The following is a 12,783-nucleotide window of genomic DNA, read 5'->3' as shown; positions in this document are numbered from 1 at the left end:
CTTAGAAACTTTAAATTCATTAAAAAATATTTAAATTTCTAAAACATGCTTTAAATTATTTAAATTTATGTTTTATTTTACACAAAGCTCAAATATTATTGTTTGATTATGTTTTTGTTCGAGTTTAAGTATGTATCTCAAATTTTTCATAGTTAAATATTTTATATTCTATAAATATAACTAATTTTCGTCATTATTTATTGGATTGATCGCATGCTAATTTTATCGATAGCAATCCGATTAACCCGCTGGGCTAGCCCGAAACCCGAGCTTTTAGGGTTAGTGTTAAACTTTTAAAACTCAAAAAAATCACAACCCGATTAGCCCGCACCCGATTGACCTGCAGCCCGAGTAGGGTTGGCCCGAAAACCGGTGGGCCGGCCTGATTGACATCCCTAGGAGTGGGAGTGTATAGAAGGTAGGAGAATGTCGTTTAAGGGTGACATCAGCTCTGAGATCTGGGTGTATGAACACGTCACTGCTGAGATTTTGTCAGTTTAATTTTCGTGTCCTTTTTTGGTCCAATATTTATGTCGGTATATACAAATGATTTGGTCTGCTTCATTTTCGTGTCCTTTTACGGGTCCAATTTTCACATAGCAAATATACGATGTTCAGACCATTTTTATGGTATTTTAAATTTCAAAATATAGTGGTAGGAGTAAAATAATTCTAATGATACTATAATATCTATTTCATTAAAGTTTTTGAACAAGATACTCCCTCCGTCCCCACGTTACTTGAGAAGAAAGTTATTAATGAGTTTAGCATCAAGGTTTGAGTATTATATTGTCCAAAATTTCTAGATTCACCTAAGTCTTGAAATTGTTGGGACAAACTAAATATATGGCACAAAAAGAAGAAACAAGATTGGGCCCATTTTGAATGAGTGTAGGCCTGTTCATAATACCCAATATATGCTTGGCCCAATACCCAATATCTATGAATTTATTTTATTAAAATTTTATTTTCCAAATTAAAATTTATATTTACAGACATCTCGATTAAGCTCAAAATAAATTTGATAAAGTTAAGAGTCTTCTGATTTTTCCCATGCACAATTCAAGCTTGACTAACGCATAAGAGTCAATATTATTAATACTCAAGTAAATTTATTTACAGTTGAATGCCTATTAGTAATATTTGGTGTGATAGTAGTATTAATCTAATCCTAATCGGATTCTGTTTTGCAATAGAAATGGGTCAAAATTGTGTGCACAACCAGATGAATTACTAAATGCAGGAAGACATTAGAGCATCCGCAACGGTGGCGACGGTCGCTGCCGCTGCGCTCGCGCATCGAGCAGCGCCGCGCCAGCGAGCAGCTGACGTGGCGGCACGGGATTGGGCAACGGCATAGCCGTTGCCTTCAAAATAATTTTTTTATTTAAAATCGGTTTTTAATTAAAAAAACCGATAAAAAAAAATTCACTTCCCAAAAAAATTATAATAGTTTATTACCGTTTTTACACTTTATTTTATTTATTTTTTTATTTTTTCCCCCAAAAAATACACACTTTCATCTATAAATACCCCCACTTTCACACCAAAAAATTCACATCAAACTACACAATTCTCATCTTCATTCTCCAATATCCATTCTCATCTTCATTCTCCCATATCCATTTTCATCTTCATTCTCTCATACCCTAACAATGTCCGGCCAAGGCGATGACAACCCGCCCTCTCACGGTTGGAACCCCCAATGGTTCGGGGGACAACCGTTTCCTAGTCCGGAAACGGAATATTCGGCCCCTCCTCTCACCCAAGATTCGGCTGTTCCGGGTGGCTACCGGCCATACCCAATCGACGACCAAGGTGCCTCCGAAGGGCGATACGGGTGGACACCGGAGCCTAGGTCGACCGCCCCTTCCCAAACTCCGACTCTTCCTACTCGCGCCGGTGTCCGCACACCGTACACTCCGGCGGAGATGGATAAATTGTTCAAGGCGTACTTCGAAATCTCCGAAGATGCGGCGGTTGGCACGAACCAATCTGGCGATCACTTTTGGTGGCGCGTCTCTCGCCAGTACAATGCAAACCGGCCGCCGGGAACGATCGAGCGCAACGAGAGTATGGTGCGCAACTGCATCGGCCGAGCCAACGAAGAAATTGGCAAGTTCAATGGCTATTTCCTCCAGGAGTCGCGGAATGCCGGGAGTGGCCGGAGCGAGGTCGACATCATCACTGCCGCGCTGAGCACCTACCAATCCTTGAACAGTAAGTCGTTCAAGTACCTCAACGTTTGGCAGGAAACGCGGTTCCACCCGAGGTATATGGGAGGCGTAACATCCTCCTCTAGCGGCTCCTCCAAACGGTCAAGGTCGGTATCCCTATTCGACTCCGGCTCCGAAGAAGTGGCTAGCCAACTCGCCGGAGCTAACTTGGGTAGCCCCGACGCCAGACCAAGCGGTTCCCAACGCCGACCGCAAGGAAGGAAGAAGGCGGCGGCCGACCGCCGGCGCTCCGCGACTCCATCGGCCCCCGCACCCTATGTTCCACCTCCACCCTCGAACAACTCGTTGTGGGCCCTTTTGGCCCAACTCAATATGGCCGATAGGTCAACTATGACCCCCACGCAACTTCAAACGCACGAGGACATGATATTGGGTCTCAAAAAACAATTGGGGTTAGTGCCGCCGGATGAGTAGTCTTACTCGGGTTATATTAGCCAATAATTATGTAATTTTTAATTTTTAGGAGCTTAATTATGTAATTTTTAATTTTTAGTATTTTAATTATGTAATTTTTTATTTTTAGGATTTTAATTATGTCTTTTTTATTTTATTTGTAATTTGTAATATTTATTGTGGTTTTTTAATGAATTTTAGTATTATGTAAATGTTTTTGTTTAATTAAATTTTAAATTAATTGTGCTCGTCCTTGCGGAAGAGCACATCTGTGGGTGTTGTGCTCTTGCCAGAGAGCAGACAGAAAAAGTGGGTCGGGCCCACAACCGTGCCGCTGGCAAGAGCACGGTTGTGGATGCTCTTAACATTTGAAAAGGTCGGAATCACGATCACAGCTGCCATCATCAGCTTATCCAAGTCGAATTTCTATTTTTTTCATAAAATAAAAATGTCGACTTTTTCTATCAATAACGCTGTCATCAACAACAAGACCATGAAATTGATCATCTGTTACTGCCATGCCCGTTTTCCTCACTCCCAAAGAAGAAGGATGTATTTTGGTTTCAAGAAAGTACAAAGTTCTCTTATTTTTGTGTTATGTGCAAGTGTAATTGTATCACTTTGTTTTGGTAGTGTGAGGTGAGAAAGGAGATAAAATGGGAAGGAAAAAGGAGATTTGTAATGAATCAATAAATCTCTCCCGTATTATATACACATACACATAAATCAATAAAATCATAATGTATATACTATATAAGCCATCTCATGTTTCTCATTTGCAGTAACTAAAAAACAAATGCATATATATTACATACACAAATTACAGATATACCTACTGACCTACACTCCTAACAAATAGAGAAAGAGACGGGAAGAGAGAGAAAGCACCTGCTAAGGAGTAACAAATTGAGCCAGTGAATTCAACGGTGAAGAGTGGAATTGTGGAAGGGAATAGTGAATATTGAATAATGTGTGAAAGTGAAACAATAGAGATAGTGATTTAAATACTAATCAATTGGAAGAAGTTGAGTCATCTACCGGATGTGGAAGGGTCAGGACTCAGAAGATCATTAAACTCACACATTTAATTTTTAGGGTTTTTATGCATAGCCCGATGGGCTGACCCGGCAGCCCAGCCCGCTAGCCCGTCAGACCGATCGGGCTAGCCCGATTAGCCCGATTTCCTATCGGTTTATAGATTTTCGGCCCTAACCCTGTAAATTTACTGGTCTATTCGGGCTAGCCCATCGGGTTCGGGCTAAATTGACATCCCTCGTTAAAGGTTTAAACTTTAAAAAGTCTCTACTCGCAAGAAATTGATAATGGCGTAGGACGAATTGCTTCACTTGGTTTGTCCCTTTGGAAATGAGAATGCTGTCCCTTCAATCCTTGTCTTGGTCCCTACTCATAAACCCTAGAAGCCCTTCTTCTCTTCGGCAACTCAGAGCCACAGCTCATGCTTATTCTCATCCCAGTTCCAACTCAGATGACCTCAGCGAGCCCTCTCCCGCCCGCCCCAGCAACTATTCCGGCGTCAAAATTGAGGAGAAGGTGGCATTGGATTCCGGGAAGCTTCGGCTGGACTCATGGATTGCTTCCCGAATTAACGGCATCAGCAGAGCCAGAGTCCAGTCCAGCATTCGCTCTGGATTGGTGTCTGTCAATGGCCGCGTCATCAATAAGGTTATCTTACTCATGTTGTTTGTTAATTATCTTTATATTTGGTTTACCAAGTTGATTGGTGTCTTTTGTGAAGAAGGGAAATTCAGAAAGTTTTGTGTGATTTTAATTGACATTCAGTTTTATGTTATCCTGGTGTGTGGGTTCATTTTAGCGAATTGTGTTGTGTATTTGAAGGCCTCGCATATGGTGAGATTGGGGGACATGGTGGATTGTACGATAGCCGAGTTGCAGCCTCTGAGGGCTGAACCCGAGGATATTCCGTTGGACATAGTGTACGAAGACGAGCATGTGATTGTTGTCAACAAGCCTGCTCACTTGGTGTGATCTCAACTACCTATTAGCTGGTTTCTTAATTTGAAGCCAATGTTTGTTAGAGTCTTAATGTGGGTCTTATGATAATGTAGGTTGTCCATCCAGCACCCGGAAATGCAACTGGAACATTAGTTAATGGAATTCTTCACCATTGTAGGCTTTCTACTGTAAGTTTCAATCCAGAATCTTTACCTGAGGTTGATGATGACTCGGGGGATGAGATTAGTGCATTATCTTTAGATGGAGGTATTGGTTTTGGCCTGCCCGAGGCCTCTGTACGTCCTGGAATTGTGCATAGATTAGATAAAGGGACCAGTGGGTTGCTTGTCATTGGGAAGGTGACTTCCTCCCCACTTTCAGAAAAGTGTTGGTTTCTTTTTGAGGAACATTTACTTATCTTGTCTTCTGAAGTGCAGGATGAACATTCTCATTCCCATCTTTCTGAACAGTTCAAGAAACGGACTATAAAGAGAGTTTACGTTAGTCTTACTTGTGGAGTGCCGACACCACTCTCTGGGCGTGTTGATGTACCAGTAGGCCGTGATGTGAATAACAGGATTCGTATGATAGCTACTCCTGGATCTGCTACCCAGGGACGAGCCCGTCATGCTGTTAGTGGGTAAGATTAGATTGTTCATCCCTTCTCATATTTTTTCTGAGTCAGATTGTTGTGAAATGCCATATAAATGCACCCCCAGAATCCACTTTTAGTTGGCACACTAGTTATTTTTTGTTACTATTTTTTTTGTTTGCAGTTGGAATATGACATCTATTTTAAATAGTAAAGCATCATTTCACAGTAACCCTTTATATCCAATATCTGACTGCAATGACACCTATGGACCTTCTCTTGGCCAGAAAAATATTTTTTCTGGTGTCAAAACTGAGGATAACATTCAATCAAACAGCAGAAAGTCGGTACTTGATTATTGTGGTTCCGCAAACATCAATTTGACTAGTGAAGATACAGCTCATTCAAGAACTTACCCAGACCCACTACAACTGCTAAGTGGAAGTACCAGACTATCACTTTCTCATGCAAAGCAAATTCATGCCCAACTCCTCAGAACAAGTCTGTATGATTCTCCTCATTATAGAACAAAGCTCCTCTTGCACTACTCCAAACACGTTCAGTTTTCTAACACCAAGAACCTTCTCCACTGCTTGAGGCTAGATCTCTTCTCATTCACTACCCTCATAAATGCATCCTCCAAAGATAATGATTTTAAGACAACTCTTCATTTATTTCATCAAATGCTTATTGCTGGGCTTTACCCAGATTCCCATCTTTTGCCAAGTGTTGTCAAGGCGTGTGCTGGTTTATTGGCTCCTAGAATTGGAAGGCAAGTCCATGGGTTCTCTTTAGCATCTGGGCTCTCTTGGGATCCTTTCGTGGAGTCTTCCTTAATTCATTTTTATATAAAATGTGATGATTTAGTTAGTGCCCACAAGGTGTTTGATAACATGGTGGGGAGTGATGTTGTTTCTTGGAGCGCATTGGCTGCTGGTTATGCAAGGAAAGGTGATGTAGTTAATGCAAAAAAGGTTTTTAACGAGGTTAAAAATCTTGGTTTTGAACCAAATATTGTGTCTTGGAATGGTATGATCGCGGGTTTCAATCAAAGTGGGTGTTTCCTCCAGGCAGTTTCAATGTTTCAACAGATGCATTATCATGGTTTTACACCGGATGGAACTGGAATTTCTAGTGTTCTTCCTGCAGTAGGTGACTTGGGCTATTTAAATGCAGGCAAACAAGTTCATGGACTTGTAATCAAGACTGGTTTTGGTGTAGATAAGTGTATTGTAAGTGCACTTATTGACATGTATAGCAAGTGTGGGTGTCCTCAAGAGATGTTACATGCATTTGAGGATACAGATCAAGTGGATGTTGGCGCCTGCAATGCTTTCATAGCAGGCCTCACTCGACATGGTCTTGTTGACAAAGCACTGCTGGTGTTTAAAGAACACAGGGCCCGTGGAATGGAATTGAATGTTGTTTCATGGACGTCAGTAATAGCTTGTTGCTCACAGCACGGTAAAGATATTGAGGCTTTGGAGCTTTTCAGAGAAATGCAGGCTGCTGGTGTCAAACCAAATGCAGTGACCATTCCTTGCTTGCTTCCTGCTTGTGGGAATATCGCAGCACTTATGCATGGGAAGGCTGCACACTGCTTTTCTCTCAGAAGGTACATTACAGATGATGTTTATGTAGCCAGTGCACTGATAGATATGTATGCCAATTGTGGAAAGATCAAAGAAGCTCGATGTTGCTTTGATAGGATGCCTGCCCGTAATTTGGTTTGCTGGAATGCTATGCTGGGCGGATATGCAATGCATGGAAAGGCAAAGGAAGCCATCCAAATTTTTTTCTGGCTGCAGAAGAGTGGACAGAAACCGGATTCTGTTAGTTTCACGAGTCTCCTATCTGCATGTAGTCAAAGTGGCCTTACAGAAGAAGGGTATCAATACTTTGAAAGCATGTCCAAAGATCATGGTGTAGAACCTAGAATAGAGCATTATGCTTGTATTGTGAGTCTGCTTGGTCGTGCAGGCAAGCTTGAAGAAGCCTACTCCCTGATTACAAAAATGCCATATGACCCTGATGCTTGTGTTTGGGGTGCATTGTTAAGTTCCTGTAGACTTCATCATAATATGAGCTTGGGTGAGGTAGCGGCTGCTAAATTGTTTGAATTAGAACCCGTGAATCCTGGAAACTACATTCTGCTGTCGAATATTTATGCTTCTAAGGGAAAATGGAAAGATGTAGATAAAGTCAGAGATATAATGAGGGAGAAGGGACTAAAGAAGAATCCTGGCTGCAGTTGGATTGAGGTCAAGAACAAAGTACACATGATTTTGGCAGGTGACAAATCACTTCCTCAAATGGCTCAAATCCTGGATAGATTAGCTAAATTTAGTGCAGAAATGAAGAGAGCAGGTTGCTTGCCAAAAACGGATTGGGTGCTACAAGATGTGGAGGAACAGGAGAAGGAGCATATCTTATGTGGCCACAGTGAGAAGTTGGCTGTCATTTTTGGTATTCTTAATACTGCTGAAGGATCTTCTCTTAGGGTAACTAAAAACCTAAGAATTTGTGGAGATTGCCATGCTGTTATAAAATTTATATCTAGGTCTGAGAGGAGAGAGATTTTTGTCAGAGACACAAACCGGTATCACCACTTCAAAGATGGTGAGTGCTCATGCCAGGATTACTGGTGATGGAGTTGGGATTCCTCACTTGTACTATTTTGAGTTTTCTTATTGAGTTGGAGCAGTCACATTAGTAGAGAACTAGGCGCTGCCCTTGGGCTTGCAACCTTGTTTACCATCTGGTGAGTCTTCTTTATGTTGAAGCCTTTAATGCTAGCTTTTTCCTGTTATAGTTCTGTGTCAATGTGTAATATTAGCCCTTTGCCTCTGCACTTTCTATGGCTTGGTGGTAAACTCAATTCTCCTGCTTCTCTTATCCTGTTTGGGCATTTTGAGAATGCCAGATTTTAGAAGAGATATCTGGTATCAAGTGGTTTGCCATTCCAGTACTTGATTTCTAATGTTCCATCCAACAAGGTTTATATACACAAGACCAACTCTGGGGCATGTTTGCTAAGTATTGTTGAAATGCTGAACTGTATACTGATGTTTAATGAAAGAAAAAGATCATTCGGCCAATTGGGTGCAGGTGGTAGGTCTGCAAGACCAAGTCGGTTCCCTTATTGCTTGGTTACTGCCTTCAGTGCACCAGGCTCTCAAGCAAGTTGCTTTTGCTCAATTTCCGGGGTTTATTTAATTAGATCATGGAGATGACTTTTAAACTGGTTATCTCATTTGCAAGAGAATTTGCCATTCTCAGCTTCTTGTTTTCCACTGAAAGTGGAATTGCAATATCTTTTGACACTTGCAGAGATTCTTCTTTCATGATGGAGACAATTGGTTGTCATATATAGCAACTTCAGTGTCGTGGTCGACCTAGAGCAGTAAAGATGGAAGTTCACGGCTGACATGCTGCCCAAGCCAACACATACTCCATTTTTATTGTCAAGAGCTGTACTCGCATCCGCTAGTTATCATACAATATATACCAATTCCTTACCAATTTGCTAAATGTTTATTGAAAACTGAATAGTCATTATTACTAAGGTCAATCCCTTCTTCAGTAACTTTATTTCTGTCATCTGGTATTTTTGGATGGTTAATAAACTCAATTTAGCCACATAGAATGCTTACACACTGATTAAACTGGTCTTCAGGTACAAAGTAATTGAAATACTCGCCGGTGGTGGTTGTGCATTAGTGGAATGGAGGTTAGAAACCGGACGAACTCATCAGGTCTCATCTTCTTCTGAGACTTCTGGCCATCTTAAACCTCTTTGTTCTTCTATGGAACATATCTCCATAATCCATATTTGAACTCGAGTCTATTAAAGAAAACAGATGCTCTCTGCATTATATGAGCATGAATCGTCTCGTGTGTTTGTTAGCTATTCAAAATTGCCATTTCATTCATTCCTGTATTAGCTCCCAACATACTCTTCTTTTCTGTCCGAATCAGATACGAGCTCATGCAAAGTATCTCGGTGTTCCACTCATGGGAGACGACGTGTATGGAGGAACTAAAAGCATGAGCTTATCACTGCTTCAGTCAAAGAACCCGACCAGCCATCACAGCCAGCTTCAGGAACTGGTTGCCGGACTAGAAAGACCTTGCCTCCACGCCTTAACTCTCGGGTAAGGTCACTCTGTATCTGCATAAGATGAACTTCTGTTTTCCATTAAGCAGAAGATCTAAGCATAAATTTTATATTCCATGTTAGGTTCGAGCATCCAAAAACCGGAGAAAATCTAAGCTTTTCTCAGATACCGCCCACTGATTTTGCCGAAATTTTGCACCAGCTCCGTAACATAGCCTCCCAGAAGGTAACCTCTCTGTCACTATCTTCACAAAGTTAACTTTTCTAGTCACTTGTTTTCATGGATATGACTGTTTTACGTACGGATTAGCAGGTGGCATAGCTGGTTCACCATTTACGCTTATGGTTCGAGAAACTTGTTCGCAGACAGATGAACGAAAGTACGAAACCCTACCGATCTTCTTGTGATATCTCTTACATCCTGCACTGTGGAATTAAAGCCATTTTTTGTATTAATTGGTTCGATTATAATTAGTGATAGGCTAAAAATACAAGTGAAAAAATCGTAGTAGTTGGAAAGGATTTGGTATTAGATTTAATTATTAGTATTTTGTATATTCAAAATAAATTTTGAATGGTTTGGTTTATTTAAGATAATAATACCAGTGTATTTTAGCATTGGATGACCTCAATGTTCATTAAACAAGAAATCAAAATTAAAAAAAGTGTAAAACATGACTTCATTAAAAAGAAATAAAGTGAAAATCATAAAAACAAAATGAATGGAGGTGCGGGGAATCGAACCCCGTGCCTCTCGCATGCGAAGCGAGCGCTCTACCATATGAGCTACACCCCCTTGTCATATTTAAGTTAAATATAAAATGTATATCTTTGTATTTATTTTCTCTTTTATTTTGTTTAAATTGTACAAACAATAAGAGATATAAATACAATGGCTAAATCCCTAAATATTATTCTCCAATAGTGTATACAATTTTATTTTTTATTTACCTTAATATCATCTATAAAATACTATTTACAATACTATATAATACTCCAAAGTAAAAGAGAAGGAGAAAAAATAGTCATAAATGGAATAGACTATTTGTATGAGACTGAAGAAAAAAAAGAAATTTAACCTATTTCTATGGGATGGAGGGAGTATTATCATTGGACTTGATAAAATTATAAATGTCACGTCAGTTTGCGAGGTTGGGCGTAGTTATAGTTTTTGTTCACTACGATAAACTCGAGGACACAAAAATTGAGACGTAATTACAAGCGTTTGGATTTTTTTTAAAAGACGCAAAAGAAAGGGATCACACTTTATGGAGTGTTGATGGTACAATTAGACACACAAAATTGGCGTGTTTAATATTATTATTGTATATAATAATATTATCTTGAATAGGTTAGTTTCTAATATTGTTATTCTTATTTACTTTCATTTTCGTGCTGCTTAGACCATCCACAACGCGTCTCGCGCCGGGCTCGCGTCTCGTCTCGGAGAGACGAGACCCCCGCGAGACGCATTGCAGCGGCCATCTCGTCTCCAGCTCGCGACCGTCTCGTCGCGTAGCTCGTCTCGGAGAGACACGAGACGAGCTGTCTCGCCACGCGCCCGAGACACGTGGCACGTCCCCATGCGTGCGTGACGCCCACTCGCTGGCCCGCGAGTGGGCGTCGTCACTGATGACGCAATAATTCATTTTTTTTTAAAAAAAATCGATTTTTAATAAATTTTTTTTTTTTTTTTTCAAACGGTAATATTACCGTTAAATATTTATTTTCATTTTTTAAATTTTTAATTTTTTTACTCTATAAATAATTCTATTCCATACTCATTTCAAACACAAACACACATCTATTCCTCTCAAATCCTCTCTATCACTCCAATTTCCATCTTCAATCAACTCAAACAAATGGATCCTTTTGAGCAAATGCGCCAATTAATGGAACAATCACTCGAAGAAGATCGACGACGAGAGGCGGAGGAAGCCGCACCACCCCCACGACGCTCCCGGAAGTACATCAATCGGAACCGGGAGGAAGCCGCCGCACGGTTAGTACGCGACTACTTCTGCGATAACCCGATTTGGGGAGATACCTATTTCCGTCGCCGTTTCCGCATGCGGAAACCGCTATTTCTCCACATAGCGAATACTTTGGCGGCCAGGGAGGAGTTCTTCCGAGAAGGGTTCGACGCGGTCGGTCGTCCCAGCCACACGACGCTGCAGAAATGTACTGCAGCCATCCGGCAGCTTGCGACTGGACAAACGGCCGACATATTCGACGAATACCTGCACATCGGAGACAGCACTGGGCGCTTGTGCTTGCTCAACTTCTGCAGAGGCGTCCGGGCAGCCTTCAGTGACGAATTTCTCCGGAGGCCAACCACGGAGGATTGTCAGTTCCTCCTCAACCTGCACGAACAAGTGCACGGATTCCCCGGGATGCTTGGCAGTGTCGTTTGCATGCACTGGCAATGGAAGAATTGCCCGGTGGCTTGGAGGGGTTCCTACACGAGCGGCCACAAAGGCACCCACCCAAGTGTTGTACTCGAGGCCGTTGCCGACTACCGACTTTGGATCTGGCACGCGTACTTCGGGGTCCCTGGCTCGAACAACGACGTAAACGTGCTCCAACAGTCCGACCTCTTTACCGATGTTTTGGATGGTAAAGCGCCGGCCATCAACTTCGTCGCCAACAACCGACGGTATAAAATGGGGTACTATCTCGCCGACGGCATCTACCCGAAGTGGCCGACCTTCGTGAAGACGTGCGGCAGGCCAGCGAACCCAAAGCAGGCTCTTTTTGCGCAGAAGCAGGAGGCTGCGCGCAAGGATGTGGAGAGGGCGTTCGGGGTTCTCCAAGCGCGCTTCAACATCATCAAAGCCCCAGCTCGTTCGTGGTTCATGGAGAGCATGGTCGACATCATGTATACGTGCATAATCTTGCACAACATGATTGTCCGAGACGAAGGACCCGATGCCGGAAATTGGTTCGACCCCGAATCCCCCGGAAGCTCAACTGCAAGTAGTCCGCCGCGAAGTGGAGCGCATCCATCTATACAAGAACGGTTGGCTATTCGGGCAAGGACACGCGACTCTAGCGCCCACACCCAACTCCAAGAGGATCTAATTGAGCACATTTGGGAAAACTTTGGCGGAGAATATTAAATTATGTTATTTTTATTTTTTTAGAATTTTAATTATGTCTTCGCTTTTTTAATGTTAAGTTGTAATATTGTTTTAATTTTAATAAAGTGTGTTTGTTTAAATTGAATTGGGTTTTAAAAAAAATTATAAATTAAATTGAATGAATAGTAATTAAGAGACGGTATAGAGACGGTTAAGAGACGGAGCGTTGCAGCCTCCGTCTCTTAGTTAAGAGATGGAGGAAAAAAGGACAGTGGGGCCCTCAAATAGTGCTCAAATAGTAGTTAAGAGACGGTTTAAGAGACGGTATAGAGACAGCGTTGTGGATGGCCTTATGATGGACACAAAATTAAAGAAAAATAATGCTGAAAT

General features: G+C 41.6%; 1 protein-coding gene and 1 non-coding gene across 5 annotated transcripts; one reads left to right on the top strand and one right to left on the bottom strand.

Annotated features, from left to right (window-relative positions):
- The first annotated feature begins 3,966 nt into the window (after window positions 1–3,966).
- Window positions 3,967–9,236, top strand: LOC121782282 (pentatricopeptide repeat-containing protein At1g20230-like). Of its 4 annotated transcripts, none has more exons than XM_042180064.1 (8): window positions 3,967–4,313; window positions 4,488–4,631; window positions 4,718–4,963; window positions 5,042–5,244; window positions 5,381–7,957; window positions 8,527–8,762; window positions 8,873–8,951; window positions 9,175–9,236. In XM_042180064.1, exons 1-5 carry the CDS (start codon window positions 3,996–3,998, stop codon window positions 7,842–7,844), a joined length of 3,375 nt encoding a protein of 1,124 aa, XP_042035998.1. In that variant the 5' UTR covers window positions 3,967–3,995; the 3' UTR covers window positions 7,845–7,957; window positions 8,527–8,762; window positions 8,873–8,951; window positions 9,175–9,236. The 4 variants fall into 4 exon arrangements, with proteins under 4 accessions (XP_042035998.1, XP_042035989.1, XP_042035982.1 ...); XM_042180055.1 differs by having other exon boundaries at window positions 8,305–8,762; XM_042180048.1 differs by having other exon boundaries at window positions 5,381–8,762.
- Window positions 9,237–10,036: 800 nt separating this feature from the next.
- Window positions 10,037–10,109, bottom strand: TRNAA-CGC. Its single transcript has one exon. It is a non-coding gene; the product is annotated as a tRNA-Ala (tRNA).
- Window positions 10,110–12,783: the final 2,674 nt, after the last annotated feature.

This window comes from Salvia splendens, chromosome 2 (genome assembly GCF_004379255.2).
Source record: "Salvia splendens isolate huo1 chromosome 2, SspV2, whole genome shotgun sequence".
Lineage (NCBI taxonomy): Eukaryota > Viridiplantae > Streptophyta > Magnoliopsida > Lamiales > Lamiaceae > Salvia > Salvia splendens.
This window is presented reverse-complemented; position numbering and strand designations above follow the sequence as displayed.